The 23,427-nt window shown below is 41.1% G+C and overlaps 1 protein-coding gene across 8 annotated transcripts in view; it reads right to left on the bottom strand.

Moving 5' to 3' along the window:
• The window catches only part of atxn2 (ataxin 2), an 81,451-nt gene extending 60,629 nt beyond the window's left edge, over window positions 1–20,822 (bottom strand). For 3 of the 8 annotated variants that reach the window (XM_078421581.1, XM_078421585.1, XM_078421586.1), the window contains exons 1-2: window positions 20,467–20,822; window positions 7,854–7,890 (exon numbers count right to left, since the gene is read on the bottom strand). In XM_078421581.1, the coding sequence (XP_078277707.1) occupies window positions 7,854–7,890; window positions 20,467–20,555 (126 nt within the window). In that variant the 5' untranslated portion in view covers window positions 20,556–20,822. The remainder of the gene's footprint in view (window positions 1–7,853; window positions 7,891–20,466) is intronic. The other 5 variants (XM_078421578.1, XM_078421580.1, XM_078421583.1 and 2 more) reach the window with 2 other exon arrangements.
• Between the last annotated feature and the right edge of the window lie 2,605 nt (window positions 20,823–23,427).

Genomic DNA, 23,427 nt, shown 5'->3' with positions numbered 1-23,427 from the left:
CAAGTAATGCTGGAAGGAAGCTCCTTATTTTCTCTGTTTATCCCAAGGTCAATGTCTAACCCCTATCTCTGCCTATTTATTGGCTAACGTCGCACCAGACATGACCTTCTTGTCGCCTTTCCCCTAGGGGAGTTCAGCATTTGCACAGGCAACTACTGGCAGTGATACCCCTCCCTAACCTTCTTCGCCAAATCAAAGCCTGTAATGGTTTTGCGTCCTGTACTTACGCAAAACTCATCAATTTTATGACGGTTGCTACCAATTTCCACTCTGCCCTCGCAATACTGACTTAATTTATTGCATCGTATGGGAGACGCATTCCCAATCTCGTTGTACAATGACAATAAAGATATATTGCATTGTATTGTATTGTATTGCATTCAGTCCAATTCAATTTCTCATACTTCTCTTCCTTTGAGATATCCCCATCTCTAGACAAATTATACAGCATTATCTAATAAAAAATCTGGAAGACTCCCACTGCTAACTCGACCACATCTCCTCCCAACCTGCCTACTGCAAGGATACTAACACCACCTCCGCTTCTCCAGTTTCTGTTCTCAAGAAAGGGCTTCAGAAATGCCTCCTCCTTCAGAAAATGGAGTTTCCCTACCATTGTTGACAAAGCTCTCACATGTACTTCCTCCATTTTCCATACATGAATTCTGACTACTTATCAGCAGATCATCCTTTGCCATTTCACACCAGCTCCAATGGGGTCCTACCAGCGGTCATATTTTCCACTATATCCTTTAATTCTGCTTTCCAAAGAGTCCATTCCCTGTGACTCCCGAGACCACTCATTCCTCTCCTGGCATTTTCCTCTGCAACTATTGGAGGTGCAATACCTATTCCTTCACCACTTCCCTCACTACCATCTAGGAATCAAAACAGCCCTTCCAGATGAGACAGAGATTTATCTGCACCACCTCCAACCCAGTCTATTGCATTCAGTACTCGTGATATGGCCTCCGAAGCCAATCATAGACTAGGCGACCGTTTTTAGAGCAGCTGCACTCCATCTGCAATGGCCATTTTGAGCTCGCAGTTGCATGTCATCAAATCACCTTCCAATGCCCAATACTGACTTGCCCATCCTCGGCCTTCTCCACTGCCACAGTATGGCATGCCACAACTTCAAACTTAGAAGCATATCGCCCAATGGTATGAACACAATCTTCCAATTTCAGGTGCCCCTCTCTCTGTGTAAGAAAGAACTGCAGTTACTGGTTAAATCACCCCTCTCTCTGTGTTCATTTCCTACTGGTACACCCAGGATCTCTATCCCAAAGTCCACCTTTTCCATTCCTTCTCCCCTCCCCCATTACTTCAACATTATCCTTCCCCATTAACCACATATATCTACTTTGGCTTCTTCTCCCTTAGTTTGCCTTTCCTCATCCCTTACCCCACAAGGGTTCCATCAGTCCTTTCTTATCTAGTTCCACCTACCACTTACCAGTCTTCGTCTCACTCTCTTCGTCTTCTATATACTGTCTATCTGCCTTCTACACTCTCATGATGAATGATCTTGACCGGAGATATCAACCATCCCTTTGCCTCACAAATGTTGCTTGACCCTTTGCGTTCTTCCACCAATTTATATTTTTTGGGGCCAGATTCCAGCATCTGCCCTCTCCAGTCTCCAAATACTACAATTACTTTGATAGCAAATCAACAGCCTGTGAAAATGTAAAAACTATAGATGGTGGTAATCTGGAATAAAAAATATTAGAAACAAATCAGGACAGACAACATCTATAGAAAGAAGAACAGAGTTAACGTCTCAGACAATCAGATGAAGGGTCTTCATCCTGTAGCATTAACTCTGCTTATCGTTCCACAGATGCTGTCAGATCAGCCGAGTGTTTCATGGTACAACACAGTTGTGTTGAAATGCAAGACTAAGAAGCTAAAACGAACAATGTTATTGAACACAGAGGAAACACAACAGCTTCTGTGATTTATTTTCTTTCTTCTTCAGGAACTTTCATTAGAAAATAGTTTTGTTACACCAATTATTTGGTAATTGAAAAAGGCCCTGGGTGTGCCTTAATTTGCAGTGCCAACACTCCAATCAACATGTTCAACTTTTTAACCAGACCTTAATAGTTCCTAGAGACACACGAGACTGCAGATGCAGGAAACCTAAGCAAAAAAACCAAAACTGTTGGAACAGCTCAATAGGTCAGGCAGCATCCGTGGAGGGAAATGGACTAACAATAATTTGGGGTCGGATCGGAAGAAGGGTCCCAACCTAAAACAGCATGTGTTCATTTCCCTCCACAGATGCTGACTGACCTGTTCAGTTCTTTTTGCTGTTTGGTTTTTTTTTCTGGTCTTAAAAGTTTCAGGTTCACGTATTATGGCCTTAACCTCTTTTCATAAATTCCCCTGTCATACTCTTCTCTCAACAAGCACCAGTCAGTTTTGTTATGCATCTCAACATATTCTGAAATGTTGTTCTATATTTTGTGTTTAATTTGCTCTGACAAAGAATGAACTAAACCTTTACTATCAAACCCATCTTCCTCAATTGGGAAAGAAGGAACCCGACTGAAACTTCACCAAACCATGATCTCCAGAGATGCTATCTGATCCGCTGAGTTACTCCAGATTGTGTTTTTTGTTTGAGCAAATTACTCCAATCTGCAGAGATCCCCAGCTCAAATTTCGCCAGGTCGGACGGACAAGGAGCTGAATTGAGAGTTGATCCATTTCGCCATACACTGAGGAAAGAGCTTCGGATCATTTTTTTAAAAAATATCAAGAATATTGTCAACTTCCATAAGAAAATATAGAGTAATGAAAGGAGGTTGGGACTGCTCGGGATTGAATAGGAAATTACAGAAAGCTAAGACAGGGTGCGCAGTTACTGCACTATCCAACTGGTATGTACTCATTGCTTGAGAAGACAGAAAAATAGCAGGATGGACAGCCACTGAGGAAATCAGGCACTGTGGCTAAGAAGACTATCCAAGCTTTGAGGTGGGAAAAACAAAATATGATAGGGAGTTCATACCACAAGGATAGATGGAAATATCAAAAGCAAAAACTATAAATTCCCAAAAGTGTTTTTCCAGGAAAATAAGTACCCGATGGTGACTGTAAGAGAACTTAGAAAGGGAGGGAATCAATCTAATTCTTGTGGTTCAAGTTGAAATATAAGGCATATGGTGAACGGATTAGTTAGTCATAAAGCAGAAACCATAGGTTAAAGGGCTGCGGATGATCTTGTTAGCCACTGAACGGTAACATGAATGGGAGTATGTTGGCAGCATAGTTGGCTGCTGCCAATTATCCCTATGGCAGGTAGGTGCCGGCAGGCAAAAGTAGAGTGGAGATGACGGGCACAGGAGAAAATAGGTTACTGGGAAATATGTGGGGTAGTGGATCAATGGGATTGCTCTGGGTGACGGTGTAGACTTGATAGGCTGAAGCTTCTATGTCATAACGAAAGAGGAGGGCAACAAACTCTGGATCATACTGTGTAACATCAAAAACATTACTTAAAAGTGAATTGTGTTTCTGATTGAATAACGTCCAATAATTTGGAAATCTGCCTTTTGGACTCCACCAAAACGTGAGCTTGCTGGATTAATGGAGTTTTTACTACATTGGTCCGACTCATCTTTAATTCTCTGGGTATTTTCCAGACCCCTCCTTAAACAGAGACTTTATATTAACTATCTGCCAGTCCTTTAGCATTGTTTACTTCTGACAGGTAGGTAACTGTTATAATGCTTCTGATACCTTTTCCCTGCGTACTTTAAAAATGCAAACTGGCAATATTTTTGGTTTGGAATTTTTATTGTTTCGTTTATATATCCTTTATTCCATTTTCAAATGCAAGTGTCAATACTCATCTAAACACCCAGTGTAATGGCCATTGTTTGTGAACACAGTTAGTTTAAAAGGAGCATGGGAACTGGGGCCCTGGTGAGTTTAAAGGGAGCGTTAGAGTCCATACCCAGAGAACCAGTTACCAACCCGTTGGAACTTCCATCCTCCTGACAGCATTTTGTGCTTAAAGTACGATAGAGTGGGAATACCATTCATTGTAGAAATTGAGTAAAGATGCTCCGCAAGGAACACCGTTGTTCAGAGCATACATTAATAATTTAGTCTTGGAATCCAAAACACATTTTCTAAATATGAAGATGATACAAAATTCAAGGATATGGGCGACAGAGGAGAGCAGCAAAAAACTATTGGAACAACTATTGGAGCACAATAAATTGGCAGAATGGGCAAATAATTGGGAAGTCACTTATTATTTGGGGGGAAACAAAAGTAGTTTATTATTACTAACACACCAGTGAGTAATCATTGCACTACAAGTTAGCAAGGCTATAAAGTAAACAAACCAAGCACAAGGATTTAGTTCTAGAGTGGCATCATTGCAAAATAAGGAAGTTCTACAAATCCGTCATCAAACTTTGGTTAGTGCACTTGGAATACGTGCCTTCTCTTGCTATATTATGAAAGGATTATAGAAGCAATTGTGGGGATGCAGAGATTTACAACACAGGAAATATGAGGGATGAATAGGTTGTTCCTTTACTCCTGAGAAAGGGGGGCTGTTGAGTAACCCAAGAGGTCAATAAAACAAAAGGATACAGAGAGTATATTTCCATATAGGGAGGAGCAAAAAGAAACCATCAACAAAAGTCACCAAGAAATCAGGAATTAGAAGAACCTGCTTTGCCCAAAGAATGTTGATATGTAGAACTCCCTGCCAAAGGGTGTGGGTAGAGAAAACACTATGATTCAATTTAAGGGAAACTGGACTAATGTATGAGGAAGGAGGGAATAGAGAAAAAACACAGTTGGAGCCTACTGCAACAATGATAGGCTGGCTGAATGTCCTGTTTCATTGCAATATTGCCTAGTTTAGTGCCCAGTTCGGAGACCAAAAAAACAGTATATGCACCTTCTAGGTTAGTCTCCAACTCATGCAATTAAATTGGCACACTATCTTCAAAGATTTTACATTGTTGTGTAAACAGCAAATTATTAAAAATAATGAAACCTGTTTGAAGTTAACATTGCCTAGTGGAAAATCTTTTCATTTCAGAGCTTGAACACCTGGAAATATGATTACTTGGAGTTTACAAATGCTGATCCATGTGCTTAAGGATATATTTTAATGACCTTTGAGATTACTACAAGAATTTGAACTTCACTCTGGGCAATTTACTTCATCCTAAATCAATATGCCAAAAAAAAAAGTAAAATTGAAAACAAAGTATGACAATGTCTCAGATAGGTTAATAAAACAAGCTGCACCTAAAGTACTCATACGTTTGCCTACTGGAATTTTTGAGTAAAAGCAGTGCTGCATATCCTGACAGCCTGACATTATGGTTCATTCTTGCCTCAGAAACGAAGTATTAATAATTAGAGACTGATTGTGGGTTGGGGGGAAGTCTATCACCATAAACTCTTTCAATTGTTCTTTTAAGTTAAAGTCTAGATTTCTAAACACTGTAACTATGCTTGTTTTAATTTTCCAAAACATCCTTGAGCAATTTGTTTACAATTATAATTAATTTGGGGTTGGCTGATCATCCCTCTTAGCATTTTAATCTGTCTTCTTTGAATGTTAAGTTTGTTCAACTCAAAATTATTATTGATATAAATTCATTCATCAATATTTTCTTATGATCATAAATGCTATACAAACTCTTGGTTTTACATTTGATGTGATAAATGTGACTTGCCCCATATCTGCCAGCATAGCAATAAATACCTCTATTGACAGTTATGCTAGAAGACACTCCCACTCACTGTGCTAAGCATGTACCAGTTTTGTTTCCAATTTCTATTTGAATCACGTGCAATTATACTGCTTATGCAGTGGTAAGCAATAGGATTGCTGATTCTTTACAAGCTTTGTTATGCAGTCATCCGCAAAGAGCCAACTGATCACAGTATAGAAAATTATCCATTTTATGAACATTCATAGCTTATGGTTCAAAGCTTACCTTGCACTCACATTCTGTAGACACGATATGCTTTTTTCAAATAACTAACCGTTACAACATGGACATTTTGGTATTAAATACATGGTACAGTAATGAAATAGCTATTAGGACCAACAAGCTTTTGCCTGAATTTGTTCTTTGCCTTGTATTCCTTTTCCCCCACATGTTTATGTCGCGTTGGCCTAAGTGAACGAATGGTATTCACAAGTACTGGCAAGCTTTGCATAGTATAACTCTGCAGACTTTGTTTTGACTATCATATATTGCTGTCCTTAGTTTTAGCCCTCCACAAATAGAAACATTTTCCATTTGTTGGCATTATCAATTTCTTTCATAAATCGAATTATCACACATCACTTTTCATGAACAATTCTGTAATATACAGGTACTCCTCACTAGTGCATTTCAAACGTTTTCTCTTACAAATTACCACTAAATTTGTTTCCACAAAACAGTACACATTAAGAATAATTTCAGACTGCAAACTAGACTGCTTACATTTGCTAATGTCTTTAGTGTCTTTATGGCAATGTACACACAAGATTGGAGATCATCTTGAGCAAAAAACTGCTGGAGAAACTCAGTGGGGCAGGCAACATCAGTAAAGGGAAGTGGACAGTCTACGCTTTGAGTTGGGACCGTTCTTCTGTCACTAGTTTAGGGAGGCAAGGTCTAGACTCAAAATATAAATTTTCCATTTCTCTCCAGAGATGTTACCTGACCTGCTGAGTTCATCCAGCATTTTGTTTATGATGATGTAATAAATAAAATTACATAATGTAATTATACATTAACATATATAATAAAAAATAATTTCAGAGTTAAACATTTCACAGTATCATTTCAAATGTTCACTGGTAGAAGTGTTATTGTTTGTCTAAAATTTCACTCGTTAATTTTGTCAGTATCACAAGATAGTTAAATCAGTAAATCTTCCGTAGTCGGCACAGAATTAAACACTGAGACTCAAGTACACACACGTCACTGCAACCGGCGAGTCATTTCATAGAATGTTATATTTGTCCGACAAGAGCGTACTACTGCCACTAGAATACCATCATGTCTAATGTCCAGTAACACCACAACATGCAGCATCTTTCCCTTATAAACACTGCTTGCAGATAAATGGCAGCTTTACACTCATCCCTTCCTCACAAATACTTATATCTCTATGGGGATCTTGACAACATGCAGGGTAAGTGGATGTAGGGGAAAATAAAATACAAACCAAGACTTAAGATGGTAGCATTATTGATTCTTACTTCTCTCCATGCAACTTTGGATGGAAGCACATTAAGACCATAAATAGCTTGTAATCAATCATTTTCTAAACATGCACAGCACTGCTATATTTTCTGAACAGGAAACAAAATAAAGGGCAGAGTTCAGCTGCATAGCTTTTGATATCTATTTTGCCAATTATAAAATTGAAAGCTTTTATATTTATTAATTACAAAATAAAATGCATTTGATGATTTTATTTTCTCCTTTAGCTTCTTTCTAAAACCAGTAATTATCTTTCTCGTGCAAAACGAATGACCTCTGCTAAAGCCTAGAGAACAAATTTGCCATTGCACCAAAGTTTAGAACATTACTTGAAATAAAACCTAGCTTCACAGAAGACTGATTTCCAATTGGACACCCACATTTGTAATTTAAATTAGCCAGGCAAAACATTCAGTTGATGGAAACAAGGGAACTCATTCACTCTAAGTTACCAATATCCAATTACAAGCTGAATCAATGGCAATCAACTTAATTATCTTCACCTACTCATGGAATTCATTAAATCGTAACTATTTTTTGAATACCTTAAAAAAAAATTAAATCAACATAAAATGTTAACAAATAAATCACTATACTTACTGTAGGCTGTGGAGGTCCTTTTCCACTGCTGCGTCCTCTGCAACAACATCAGAATATTCATGTTAGGATCAGAAGCAACAGCAATAATCATCTATAATTCCTTCCAAATAGAACTGAACAAAATTCAAACATTATATCTCATTGCTTTCACAATAAAAAATATTTTACTCCTAAAAGCATGCATTTTATTTTACTAATAGATAGAACTCATCTAATGAGCAAGATTTTTCAGTACCAATAAAAATCTACAATAGTCGCCTTATCAATTTTGAGCAAATCATTGCAAATGACAACATTTTTTGTTACGGAATGGAATTGTTTGTGCTCTGCCTTGCAACATCTAGGAAACAGAAATCTTTGAAATCCTTGTACAAGGTTAATGTTTTACTATTCATTCACAAAATATTGATGGCAATGATAGATAGGACTTTGTTCACCTGCTTGAATCACATTCTATGAAAAGAGTCCCCCAATGTTGTTTCGTCATTTTCTGATCTAACAAAAACAGTTAAGTTACCCAACTAGAATGCAGGTGCCTTGGTTATTAATCCAGAGATATGTTTAGTACCCACCATATTATATACTCAAATTTATCAGGAATCTCCAGAACAATCGTTTGATAACTGAGGTGGCAGGCGAAATTCAGTGAAGAATAATACTAAAATTGAATCTAAATTTGTTTCAGCACTGGAAAATTCAGATTCCTGTTCACTGATCATCATCAGTTAACCACCTGATTTTATCACATTTCACACTGAATCAAGAGCGTACAGCCTCATTATTGATGTACATGAAAGGAAATCCCTGTGCTCCATCCATGAGTACTGTCATTATGTGTGGGTCAAAGAGCAGTGAGCATGTATGCATGTAACTCACTGGTACTATATGTTGGGCCCCACAGCTATATCCCAATTTGACAACTGTTGTGATCTGAATTATTGCAATACTTTTGTTAAACTGTACTCAATGCACAAAACAGCTATGTTAAGCAAATACATTGCCTGCATATCAAGATGTGTTATTGTATACCAATATTCTGATAATTGACTTCTTTGTTTGTCCCAGGAACGAGCACGACTTACATGCTCAGGTTTTGAGAGTTCTAAAGTGAATAATGAGGACAATGGCTGGAGCAGCTGGTGGTTGATGGGGAGGAGTGTCTGTGATGGTCCACTCCTTCAAACATTTACATAGGGTCTCTGTGTTTCAGATGCATGGTCTTGAGGTTCTCAACATCGTCCCAAGGGCTCCTTCTCCATGGCTGGGAGATTCTCAGCAGTTAGGGAGCTTGCTGCAATTGTTTCAGACACATCCCTCAAACGTATCACAACATAAATCAAACTTAAGTATCTGCTTTTACAGTCAAATAATGCAGCCTGCCCAACAATGTCTTTACTAAGAATGGTACTGTTGGTTGATATTACAACTCGTAATGTTATCATGGATTAAAGGAGCCTGGCTAAACAACAAACACTTTAACCATCAAGGAATGTCCAATAAAAATTAGAGTACTCCCAGCCCCTACAATTGGTGGTAAAATATTGATGATACATATGTTAAACAGAACTAATGGGGAACACAAGAACAGCGATTAGTTTATAATAATGCCTAACTTTCACTACTTATGGCCAAATAACCAATTGACTCCAGTCTTAATGGTCTTTATAAGTAGCTTTGGATTTTGTTGCTCTACAACTGTGATTATACATCCTGGTTCTCCAAAAAGTGTTAAGGATCGTCGAACCAATGGGACACAAAAGTTGAAATTAGAGCCAGGTCAATCATAGTCATGGAGTCCTAGAAGTAAATCAGCGATATCTTCTTCATGAAAGCAGGATAATAGTTCATAAATTAACGGAATAGTCAGCCAGAAGCTTGGCCCGATTGACAAGCCAGTGACCAAAATGTATTACAATGAAAATCTGGAATTTGAAGAGAAAAAAAGGACTATCTAGACCACAGTGGCTAACAGTAGAGCTGCCGCCCTACAGCGCCAGAGACCTGGGTTCAATTCTTCAATCCTGAGAATTTGTACGTTCTCCCAGTGACCGTGTGGGATTTCTCCGGGAGTTCCGGTTTCTTCTCACACTCCAAAGTAGTATGGGTTTGTAGGTTAATTGGCATCAATAAAATTGTAAATTGCCCCTAGTGTGTAGGATAGTTAGTGTATGGGTTGATCGCTGGTCGGCACGGACTAGGTGGCTCTCTAAAATCTGAAGTGTATTCTTGGTAATGATAACCATTTGATTTATTGTAAGAAAATAACTGCAGATGCTGGTACAAATCGAAGGTATTTATTCACAAAATGCTGGAGTAACTCAGCAGGTCAGGCAGCATCTCAGGAGAGAAGGAATGGGCGACGTTTCGGGTCAAGACCCTTCTTCAGACTGATTTATTAATATCCTTCAGGGAAGGAAATCTGCCACCTTTAACTCAGTTTGGCCTACACACATCTCTGGACTAATGGCAATGTGGCTGACTCTTCAATGGCCTATCGAGCCACTCAGTGCAATCAGCAATGGGCAATAAATACGGGCCTCAGGAGTTTGAATAATCGTTCCATGACCACATGGTTTTCCACCAAGTGCGCTGGCTTCCGCCCATATTCAAATGTAATTGGTTCATATAAAATATTACTGTAGTGTAAATTGATAGCACAAAGAATTCAAAGAGAGCAGATGGACATGCTTGAGAGAATAAATTACTGGGATACAAGGAAATGAAAGGGGGGAAATGGGGTTAATTGGATATGTCTTTTGGAAGTTGACATGAATCCAACGAGCCTAATGGACTCCTCTGGTCTCAGAATAAACACCTCAAAGAATGTAGAAAACAGATAATTAAGTTTGGGGAGAAAAATTCCAGTACTGTTTGAAGGATTCCTTGATTATGTATAATTTAAAAGAGCATCAAATGTTTGCTCCTTTACATATGATTGTGAATCTCAAAAAAAGCTTAAGAAAAGATTCACCTGGCATTTAACTAGCACAATGATTTTGGAAAGTCTAACCTTTATCAATTAAAAAAAAATTAGAATTCACTGTGCTCTTTAGACCGTGAAGGGATTAGGTACAGCACAAAAAAAAAAAGTACTGGAGCAACTTCTGGAGAAAATGGATAGATGACATGGATCGGGACTCGACTTCAGACTGAGGAAGTGTCCCAACCTAAAATATCACATATCCATGTTTTCCAAAGATGCTGCCCAACCCGCTGAGTTACTCCAGCACAGTCTTTTTTGAAAAACAACATCTGTAGTGCCTTGTCTCTTCAGCTTCTGCACATTGTTTGACTTCAGTCATGAAAGATTGCATTGTATACAGTTGCATGTTAAGAACATTTTAAATTCCAAGATATTTTATATTCATCTATCTATCTATCTATCTATCTATACACCACTAAAACGCAGATCTTGTATATATATGTATATATATATATATATATATATATACACACAATTTTTGTATATATATATATACAATTTTTGCGCCACCTTAATCACCACTCTCGCAGCGACTGTTTATAACAAGTTTCATTTAAATTGGTCTTATATTTTTTAAGTTAGACATTTTAAAGTTCAAAAATCTAATTTCTAAACACATTTTTCCAAGGGGTGCTGTGCGTATGACATCACCATATGGCACGCACGGACTCTCTTCACTCGCACAAACAAGATGGACGCCGTTAGCGGAGCCGCCCGCCCGCAATCGGGGCTCCCCTCACTCCTCTCTCCCCACCCCCCTCCCCACCATATGGCACCATACGCACGGCCTCTCTCCTCCCTCGCACAAACAAGATGGACGCCGTTAGCGGAGCCGTCCGCCCGCAATCAGGGGCTCCCCTCTCCTCTCCTCTCCCCCACACCCGTCGCGAGTAATCCCAGCTCGGCTAGGATTGGCCGTTATATGCAGCGGGGGGAGGGGGGAAATAGTGGTGAAAGAGTGGGGAGGGGGGAAATAGGGGTGGGGAGGGGGGAATGGGGGTGGAGGCAGGGCTGGGGGGAGTGGGGGCAGGGGAGGGGCAAGTGGGGGTGCGAAGGGGGAATGGAGTCGGTCAGTGGGGAGAAGAGGGGGGGATAGAGTGGGGGGCGGTGGGTGCTATACCAATGCAGGACAGACTTTGGGTCCAGGGCTCCTCAGGTACACCCTCTCCCCTTCCCTGTCCCCGCTCTACGAGGAATGGGCCCAAAGGGACAACTTGGTCTAATATATATACATATCCTTGATTAATATACAGCCTGGCCCTTATGGAGATTGGCAGCTTTAAATGCGAACAAAGATAATTAAAATCATGGTGGGCAACTTGCACACAATCATCTCTAATTTCATTGAGGAAAAGGGGAAAATATAAAATCCGTAGAAAAAGGCCCAGATCGTCAAGGGATCTGGACAACTAGATGTGCATCATGTATTTACTTTCAAAGAATTTCCAATAGCACTCCAAGCAAGTAACGAATTTTCACCATGGTGCCAATTTATAAATTCTTAATTGAAAATCACAATTGAAAAGACATCTAAATTACAATGAGATCCTGGGACCCAAGGGTCATGGTGGGGGGGTATATCTCTGATCTGATTTACTTTTTTTTTATAAAAGAATATATATCAATTTTAAAAGTATGGCACTTCTTGTAAGGTAGATAAACAAGTCCCAAGCGTTTCCTTAAATGTGCAGGGGCCCCAGGGCACTACTGCACATTAGAATAATATTCCATATCAAAATATGGCATAAAACATAAATCCAGATTAATGTGTCTAGTACAGTAAAATAAAAAAATCTAAATCATTGGCAACATTTGCCAAATGTCTGCAAATTTGTGTAAGAAGCAAAAATTCAAAAGTATTGAATATTTAACAAAGCAAACAAAGGGCAAGAGTTTAGGTGCAATCAGTGTACAAATTGCACTTAAAAATGTTATTAACTGAGCTGAAAATTAGTTACATTATTGTTAGAACATTTTTTGATCAATGTCTAGCAACAGTTTGCAAATAATAGATCCATTGGAAACCCCAGTTATTATTTCAGTATGAAGCCATGGCCAATTTCCATGGAAGGTTTTCTTTAAAAGAGTCTGTGCTGGTTGGGATTTACACTCAAAACCACCATTTTTGCACGGGTTTGGCAGATTTCTGCCAATTAACATCACGAACTACTGAAAGTTCCAAGTCATAGTCTTACCCAGACTTTTAATTTATATAAAAATGTAAGAGAACCTAGAACAACAAAATCTACTTGAGTTGCTTGTAATAGGAAGCAGAATATCAAATTTGACTACACTGGTTTACGAGTTATTGTTAGCTGCTAAAATGAGATCAGGGTGTCCTAGTGCATCAGTCACTGAAAGAAAGCATGCAGGTACAGCAGGCAGTGGAGAAAGCCAATGGAATGTTGGCCTTCATAACAAGAGGAGTTGAGTATAGGAGCAAAGAGGTCCTTCTGCAGTTTTCCAGGGCCCTAGTGAGACCGCACCTGGACACTGATGTGCAGTTTTGGTCACCAAATTTGAGGAAGGATATTCTTGCTATCGAGGGCGTAGGTTCACTAAGTTAATTCCCGGAATGGCAGGACTGTCATATGTTGAAAGACTGGAGCAACTAGGCTTGTATACGCTGGAATTTAGAAGGATGAGAGGGGATCTTATTGAAACATAAGATTATTAAGGGATTGGACACATTAGAGGCAGGAAACATGTTCCCAATGTTGGGGGAGTCCAGAACCAGGGGCCACAGTTTAAGAATAAGGGGTAGGCCATTTAGAACAAAGATGAGGAAAAACTTTTTCAGTCAGAGAGTTGTAAATCTGTGGAATTCTCTGCCTCAGAAGGTAGTGGAGGCCAATTCTCTGGATGCTTCAAAAGATTCATTTCTAGTCCCATTCTTAATATGGTCCTTCAATCAAGCTGCAATGAATTTGAGGAATGCTTCCACAGGAAGAGCCATTTGCAGACCTTTGCAACAAAACGACCCACCATTGATTAAAAATCTTTTGACAAGATACATGCAGTCTTTCACACTCGTACTTTGTACGCTGCTGGGATGTTGGATTTTGCCAGGTCATGTCTAATTCCCACATGAACTATTCCAGGAGATATCTTCAGAAGCCAGGTTCTAAGGATTTTAGGCATCATGCAGCAAAGAAAGCTAAATATTACCACAGGAGAAGCAAGGGGAGTGAATTAAAGACATGAATCGTATCACTTAATCATAATCATACTTTATTAGCCAAGTATGTTTTGCAACATACGAGGAATTTGATTTGCCAAACAGTCCTACCAACAAAAAGCAATAAGACACACAAAATACATTTTAACATAAACATCCACCACAGTGACTCCTCCACATTCCTCACTGTGATGGCAAAAAAAAAGTTAAATCTCTTCCCTTCTTTGTTCTCCCATGGTCGGGAGCCTCGAGCCTTCCACGGGATGACCTTGGCTCCCTTAGCTGGCAGTCGGGCCCTCCGCATCGGGGCGACCAAGCTCCCGCATCGGGGAATCTCAGCTCCCCTCGCCGGGCGATTGGACCCAGGGTCGGGACTAGTTGAACCTTCTGCGACTTTGGAGCTTCCCAACATCGGTCTCTACCCGAGACTGCGCGCACATCGATGGTGAAATCCGCAGGCCGCGGTTGGAGCATCGATCCCAGGCAAGGGATCACAGGCCTTGGTAGGTCCACGGCCCCGTGGTGGGGCTCAAAGCGAGTCTCGAGCAAGGCCTCCAATTCCATGATAGGCCGCAGAGCGACCGGAGAAACGATCCGGAAAACAATTGCACCTCCGGCAGGGTAAGAGATTGAAAAAAAGTTTCTCCCGACCACCTCCCCCACATAAAACAAACCAGAGGACATTAACACAAACTTTTTAAAACACACTAAAAATAACAAAAAGACGAAGACAGACTGTTGACAAGGCTGCCATCGCTGACGGCGCCACCCAGTGGTAAAATGGGGTGTTAAATCTCAAAGAGTTAGAGTTCCCCTAGTCTTCACCTTTCACCCAACTAGCCTCCGCATATCACATTTAGCCACTTCCACCAGCTGTAATTAGACCCCACCATTAGCCACAACCTCCACTTCCCATCCCTTTCTGCCTTCTGCAGGGTCCACTCACTGCATGACTTCAAGCAGCAGACCTGAAATGTTAACAATTCCTTCCTCTTCCCCTCCTCCCATAGATGATGTTCGACCTGCTGAGTTCCTCCAGCATTGTTTTTTTGCTCCAAATTTCCAGCATCTGCTGGTTCTTGCATCGACATTATACCACTGACAATTGAGGCTAAAAAAGGACCAAATCATGGTGGGCGTGCGCAGGGGGACCTGCTCACGTTCACCTATTTTGCGCAAATTCTGAACTTGCATGGATCCACAGTACAAATGGACATATGTCACGCCATTCCACCACTGTGCTTTCCATATGGGGTCAGGCCCATTAAAGGCAAGAGGCAAATTCACCAGATTCTGGCCCATATCATTTTTCTTTGCCCTTACAGAACCTGTCTGAGTGGTGGGCAGTTCCAACATTTTCATTCAGATTCCTTGTCTGTGGCAATTTGCTTTTGAATCAATGCTACAGAAATAATTATATTTAATTCTGCATTATCCTGATAAATTTCAATGTATCATTGGCTTTTCTGGACTATAATTCATAAAGTCTTCAAATGCATGATAGTTTTGAGTATCATAGCAAGCCATGATTTTATCTGCTGAAAATTCAAAATGCAAGTCTTTTAAGTCTTTATACAAACTGGACAATGTGGTGTGATGAGTAGTCATTAGTGACATCATGATGGCAATGCTGTTGAAAATACACAAGCATTACCACAGAAATTAAAATTGTACAATAGGCAAGCTCTATGATAATATTTATAAAACTGCTAATTGGGCAATCATGGATTAATCCTAACTTCTGGATTTAATGCAACAGGAAAGGAGAATGTATACCTTTTCATTTCCACCCAAGTGTCACAAACTCATTTTTGCCAGTTCACCTTTTCACTAAGGCACTGTTCTATTTGGACAGCACTCACATGCCCCCTCCCCTAATTTTAAACCTCACATAATATGAAATACATTAGTTTGACAAGCAAAATTTTAATAAAGAAAAAAAAATCACATTGTTATAACACCTTTCACAATTGTAAGACACTGGACAATGATTTAGAATTAGTGAAAATCTTACTGACAAAGAGTCCTTGACCTGGAAAGATTATCTTTCCATAGATGCAGCCTGACCTGTTGAGCATTTCCAATATTTTCTGTTTTTGTTATAATTAATGAAATTATTTTAGTCAAAGAAAATCACCCTTATTGCCTGTGGATTTAAAATTAAGTTCAACAATTTCAAATAATCAGCATTTCTATTAATGAAATTATTTTAGTCAAAGAAAATCACCTTTATTGCCTGTGGATTTAAAATTAAGTTCAACAATTTCAAATAATCAGCATTTCTATGCCAGCATTCCTAATTCCATTCTTAATTGTTCTGCATTTTCAGGTAATCTGGACATGGGTTACTTATACTAACAACCTTTATTATTTAATCTCTCCTGCCTGCCATCTTTGATTTTCCCCTTAATACTTTCCCTCTTCTCCCACTCTGCAACTTAAAACTGCTCTCCCTCTTTCTGATAAAAAAGCCCTTGACTAGAAACATTAACACTTCTCTCATATAGAAGCAGCCTAATTTGCTGAAACACACAACTGACCGAGAATCGTGCGCATGTGTGTAAATTGACTAACCAATGCATGTTGGCCATGTGTTAATACCCAAACTGATCTAGCAACAGCAAAAGGTTCTCCACTCTAGCATACATAAAGTAGATTCTCTCCATAAATAAGAAATTAGTAGATCTTCAAGCCTGCTCTGCCAGTTATTAAGACATGGGGTGATTTCCGATACAAAGAAAGCATGAAAGAACTCAAGCATGGAATTTAGAGGGCCAGAAGGGGGCATGAAATATTATTAGCTAGCGTGATACAAAAATTGGGGGGGGGAGAATGCTAAATACTTTAGCTGATGGTATATTTTTTACTCACCAGTCAGCAAATATGTTCAAAAATAAACTCTAGCAATTTAACAATCTAGGCATAGTGCTGTGCCAGGTGGAAGGCAAACAAACTACATCGCTTTCTCAAAGTGCATGCAAAAATCCCACATATAAAGAGAAGCAGAGGACTCAATATCCCAGCCATGTTATACTACAATTGGCAATACTCAGATTACCTGGTTATTTATCTCATTGCTTAAAATGCTTCAGTGAACAGATTGGCTCCCTATATTACAAGTGTCTCCTATTCATAAGCACTGTATGTTATTCACTGTGAAATGGTCTGGGACACATTTGTAAAGCACTAAATGAGTTATTTCTTAATGCACTTGATCTTAGTTCAGCATGTAAATGCAGATTTAGCAAATATTTACACAGTACTTCTAACTTGAGTTTTTTTAATAACAGGGTTTTTAATCTAAATCACCTAAGTGATTAGAAGGTACATTCAAAAATCAAGCAAATCATTCACAAAACCCGCAGATTGTACACGTGCCAAATTAGAGACTCTGATGTTACAAATAACTAGACGACCCGTGGACCCGGTGGGTCCAAACCTCTTCGGCAACCCTCCCCCAACTGACGACCCATGGACCCGTTGCCGGCCGGGGAGTCTCCCCCGGGACCGAGCGAGGGGGGAGAGGGAGCCACTCACCCCGGCCCCGGGTGGCCATCGTGACGGCCAGCAGCAGGAAAGCGGCATGTTGGTCCTGCCGGCGGCCATCTTGTTTCACCTTTTCTCTGATGCCGCGCTGCACCACGGGAGGACGATCCGTGCTGCACCACGGGAGGAAGGGGCATCCTCCCGGTGCTGCTGCACAGGGGAGGGGAAAGCGCATTTATTAAGTTAATCACTTTAAAAATGTAATGAAACTTGATCAATGCACGCCGCAGGCGAATGGTGAGTACGGTGGGCCTAAAATTGTTGCGCTAGTGTGCACCGTTTTGGCTGTATTTTGGGAACATACAAATATATATACGTACAAGATGAGAGTTTCAGTAATATGATTAATAATAAGCAACACTACAGATGTTTCAACAAATCTCACCCTGGTTGAAGGCCCTCCGAGTTAAATTCAGACATACAAATTTTTCTTAAAAGTAGTAGCAGACATACAAATGTAAATCCATGATCCCTGACAATGTCAGTCATATGCACACAAAAGTAATGAATAAGTTGCTAAATATCATTCATTGCATGTCACAAATGACAGCTTATGTGACAATGACAAAGTAATTTATGTCTCCGTAACTTTCTCAACCTTTTGACCCAGCTAATCGCACCTTCAAATATCCCTTTACATTGTAATGCATATGGTGGAATTGCACCCACACAGCTAGTCACCTTCATTGGCCTCCTCAGACCTCCTTGTAATCCCAGGTAACCTACTACTCCCCTGCATTCTTCAAGAATTTATCCTAGGGGACCCCCCTCCCACTTCTCATCATGGTGCACCTTGTCAGAAATGTCATCGATAAACCAAGGGAAATTCCATCTGTTGAATCTAGCTCCATCACCTCCAAAGTGTCAGACTTCCTGTTGTGCATCCAGTACAAGAACAGTTTTCCTCCAATTACATATTAAGACCAAAGTCTGCACACTAGTTCCTGCCAGAAATTATTCTCTAGCTACAAACACCACGCCTCTCCCCGACAACCACCTTCGGCTGAATTTGATATCACATCTGATCTCAAAATAAACTTTGCAACGTAGACCTGTATTATTACAACATTGATCCATTCCCACCTTTTAATAATCTTATCTCAGTTCGTATGCTACTCAATTACACTTCTGTAACATTGTTACTATTAGCCTTCATACTACAATACAGTTGCTGCCATTCTCATCATAAATACAATTGCTGCCATTCTCATCATACGCAAATCTTACTGAAAACGCTGCTGTTCGTGTGCTTGTTTGTACCAAGGTCTCATTCACCCATCACTGGTTCCAGGTCCAATATTGCATTGATCTTGAAAATATCAATTCTGGAAACTCATCCTCCTTCTAAATCCGTTTGTGGATTCCCCCTCTCCCTAATACTAATCTCATTCGCCCTAATCATCTGAGATATCACTACTGCAATTCAAATCCCCTGGCTTTCCTCAATTACTCCATTACTGGTGGCCACAACTTCAGTAGCCAAGGATTTTAACAATATAATCCCTCCTAAGGCTTGCTACTTTTCTCTTTAAATCCTGCAAACTTAACCCTTTGACCAACTTCTTTGGTCATCTGCCCTAATATCTCCCAGCCAAGCCTAAAAACAAAGTACATCAATGGTTTGAATCATCTTGGAATGTTTTACCAAATTGAAAGGTCTAATATAAGCAGTTATTGAATGAATAAGGCACCAGACATGAACCAATGTACATAGAGAATCTAATCATTATGTGAAAAAGGAAACTCAAATCTAATCCACCATTTCCAACAGCTTGCTGGAGGTAAGAAACGTCACTGCAGACAACATGGGCAGTATCAAAACTCCAATTAAATAACTTTTTAAATCTTTCATATCAAAACTTCTGAAAGTACTTAATGCAATAATTATTGTTTACTTATTTAGACCAATGTGAGGACAGATGAAAACTAAACACAATAATTCTATACCATAGCACGACAACATTTTAGAAAACACCTCATTGCCTAAAAAGTTATTTGGGATTACCTGAGATAGTGAACATGGCTCTAAACACAAGACTCTTTCAAAGTTAATTTAAAACCTGTTTAATTAATCACGTCGTAAAGAGGAAACAGAGGTAAATTGATTACATTGCAAAATCAGCAACTATTGCACCATAAAAGCTTACATTTGCCCACGATTTTTTTTGATAAACAGTATAATGTATGTTAATTGTTAAAACAAAAACAATTTGTACAATATTTTACAATACATCAACATTGTACCACGTTAGAGTATACAACACAAATCAATCACCAACTTGAATAAATAAAAGTTTAACATCTTTGTTCACATTTCGCTGTCAATAATCAATAAACTACTACTATTTTGGCTCGATCAGAAATGCATTATAGATGTAAAGATTATTTTGGTCTGAATGTCATTCATTTCATTAGTACCATTTTACAGCAAGCCACATTAAAAAACGCGGCCAATACTTAAAATGTCATCTTACACTTTCTGCAAATATTTTGCTTATGACATCACTTGAAGAGGAGTTGATTTTTTTTTTAATTACCTTTCCTGTGATGAAAATTTTTTAAGGTTTTAGAAACTTTGAGAGTTAACAGCCAGCAGTAAATTCGGTAATAGGTTTACCGTAAGGAATTCCACCAAGCAATCTCCCTCTGTATTTGTTAATCTGTATCTTTAGTCTTTTAGTTCAAAAGTCGCTTGTGGGCAACGGACGTTCACCTGCCTGCCCTTCGACAGCCAGTGCCAGGTCCACGTTTGGTGGTAGGCCGCTACGTTAGGCCCGAAGCACTAGGCCCGAGCAAAGCTTCTGCGCGTCCGCTTCACGCCGGCCCGGCAACGTTGAAGGATAAACGCGGGGCCTGGCGATGCGAGGCCAAGCAACGAAGGAAGGGGTGTATGTGTGTGTTATTACCTGCCGCCGGACTGCCTGTTGCCTCCACCGGTACCAGTGGCGCCCAGGCCGCTGCCAGGCTTTCTACTGCCGGCCTGCTTCATGGACATGGTGAGGACGCCGCTCGACTCGCTTCAGATCCGCTCTTGTCACAGGTTGCGCTCCGGCATCCACAGCTGCGGGTGAACCCGGGGGCGGATCAGGACGTACGGGCGGTCCTGTCTGAGCTGCAGTCGCGGCCGGTGAGTGGGTAAGTAGGCAGGTGGGACGAGTGAGCCGTTAGGTCGCCGCCGTTGCTATCGCAAAGCTTCAGCCGCCACCACAACACAGCGGGCGGGAGATGGGGGGGAGGGGAAACAGGATCCGGGCCGCTGCGCGCCTACCCACCCGCGCACTGATACCAACCCACCCCACCCCCCCCGGAGTGAACGGCTAACCCCCTCCACCGCGCGCACAAAGTAGCGCCGCTTTCAGCCACGAAAACCCCGCAGAACGCGGCCTTCTTTTGCCACCGTGTCGGGCGAGTTTTGTATTTTCTTTCATTAGGTCTCTTTCTGACAGCGATGGCTGTCCGTGCTTTCCTTGCCTTTAGCAAATTTACCTTTGACCTCTCTGTCAGCGGCGGAGGTTTACTCTGGTTGCAGTGCGTGGGGCGACAGCGGCACGTGAGAGAATGCGCGCGGCGGAGGGCGGAGCGCGAGGTGGAAGCGCTGGGCGAGGAGGCGGCGATGGCGGTGGAAGCGTTCACCGCTCTGCAGGGGCGACGATTATCTGAGGCACCGCTGCCTCGCGTGCCCTTGGCGTAAGGCAGAAAATGTACTAAATCACTTCTGATGACAAAACAAATTTGCGGTGAAACGACGAGTGACCACATCCTGATGCAGTGTTCTGTTGCAGGGGCTCGACCGTCCGCTCTCTGGCTCTGCCTCCACAGATGCTGCTTGATCCGCTGAGTGGTTGTTTTGTTCAAGATCCCAGCATCTACAAGTCTTTTTTACTCTAAATCCCAGCACCCACGAGTCTTTTTTGCTCTTGATCCCAGCATCTACATTTTTTACTCGAACTCAGCATTGTTTTTATCAATCTATATATTACTAAAACTCCCATCTTGTTGGTTTATCAGTTCGCTTGATTCAGAAATACAGCCAAAACGGTACACGATAACGCAACAATTTTAGGCCAACCTTACCATTGTCCTGGGGCGGGCTGGAAGAAGTTTCATTCAAATTGGTGTTATATTTTAAAAGTTATTGAAATTTTAAAGTTAAAAAATTACCCTTTCCATTTCCCATGGCCATCGGCTGCGTTTGACGTCACCCGGTGCGGCTCGGCCGCGGGGCCTTCCATCGCCCGGTGCGGCGCGGTCGCGGGACACCATTCTGCTTTAGTTAAACATTTTGTTCAAGATGGCCGCGCCGTTGTGTTTGGCTGCCTGCCACTGTATGTTTCTTTTTTTTCCTAATCAGATGTGCAGCACTTTGGTCAACGTGGGTTGTTTTTAAATGTGCTATACAAATAAAATTGACTTGACTTGACTTGACCATGGAACCTGCCCGAGTGACGGGAGTGGCAGCCTATGGGCGGGGGGCTGCTTAGCCATCCAGCTGCCGCTGCTGTGCCGCCGCCGATCTGAGACTTTAATAAATGCGCTCCCCTCCCCCGCCGAGAGGACCGGCGCACGTCCCGGCGTGCCCTGCGCCTGACCTTCCTCCCATGGTGCAGCTGGTGGCAGAGGGTCAAACAAGATGGCTGTCACCACCAACCGCTGCAGGAGTGGCTTTAGGTCCATGGCTCGCTCTAGCCGCATGGGGCCGAGGTGAGTGGCTCCCTTTTCCTGTCCCCCCTCGCCCGCCCACGGACCCGGGGGACACTCCCAGGCCGCCAACGGGTCCACGGATCACCAGTTGGGGGAGGGTTGCTGGGCCCGCAGGAGAAGTTTGCACCCAACGGGGGTTGCCGCGCCCACAGGAGAGTTTTGCACCCGTCTAGTTTGTTCTAAATCCCAGCTTCTCATTTTTTTCTGCTATAAATTAAGCATCTAATCTTTTCTATAGATTCCAACGTCTACAGTCTTTAATTGGCACAAAATGCTGGAGTAACTCCGCGGGACAGGCAGCATCTCTGGAGAGAAGGAATGGGTGACATTTTGGGTGGAAACCGTTCTGAAGAATGGTCTCGACCCTGAAACATCACCCATTCCTTCTCTCCAGAGATGCTGCCTGTCCCGCTGAGTTACTCCAGCATTTTGTGTCTATGGTTTAAACCAGCATCTGCAGTTCCTTCCCACACAATTAGTCTAGTCTTTATTTGTTCTAGATCACAGCAACTAGTCCTTTTATTCTAGATACCAACATCTACAGCCTGTTGTGTCTCCAAACTTCCACTTCTATTTAATTCATAATTAATATAATACACTCTTGGTAGTCTACAACGTGGCAACACTTGTGTACTGACTACTGTCTTACACTCTTGTACTTAGTTTGAATTGCCTATTGTATATTAGGATTGTCACTGAACTATGTAAAAAAAAAATTTCACTGTACTTGGGTACACATGACAATAAAATATCTGAACTTCACTTACACTTCACTTATTTCACCTCACTGACAATTTCACTGACGGGGCATTCCCGTGTCCCTGGTAAGGCTGCTAATTAATGTCTGGCTAATGGCATGAGAATTGAAAGGAAACAGTCTTCAGATGTGATCGTTGTGTTGAAGGCACTCCCTTGGTACTGTTGGACAGGGAATCTCACCATTTGGGTCCAGAGACATTAAATACATTTGATTTGAGTGAACAAATATGATTACTAATGGTAAAAATAAATCAAAATACAAGAGCTGTTAGAAATCTGAAACAAGAATGAAATATTCCAGAAATACTAAGTACATAGTATCTGTAGAGAAACAGGACTAATGTTTCAGTATTTCTCCTGTTTACCGTGGAGAAAGACATGCAGGCGGGAGAATGGAACAGTTAATG

This window comes from Rhinoraja longicauda, chromosome 25, assembly GCF_053455715.1.
Source record: "Rhinoraja longicauda isolate Sanriku21f chromosome 25, sRhiLon1.1, whole genome shotgun sequence".
NCBI classification, from domain to species: domain Eukaryota; kingdom Metazoa; phylum Chordata; class Chondrichthyes; order Rajiformes; family Arhynchobatidae; genus Rhinoraja; species Rhinoraja longicauda.
Note: the sequence above shows the minus strand (reverse complement) of the source record. Positions and strands in the feature narration are given on the sequence as shown.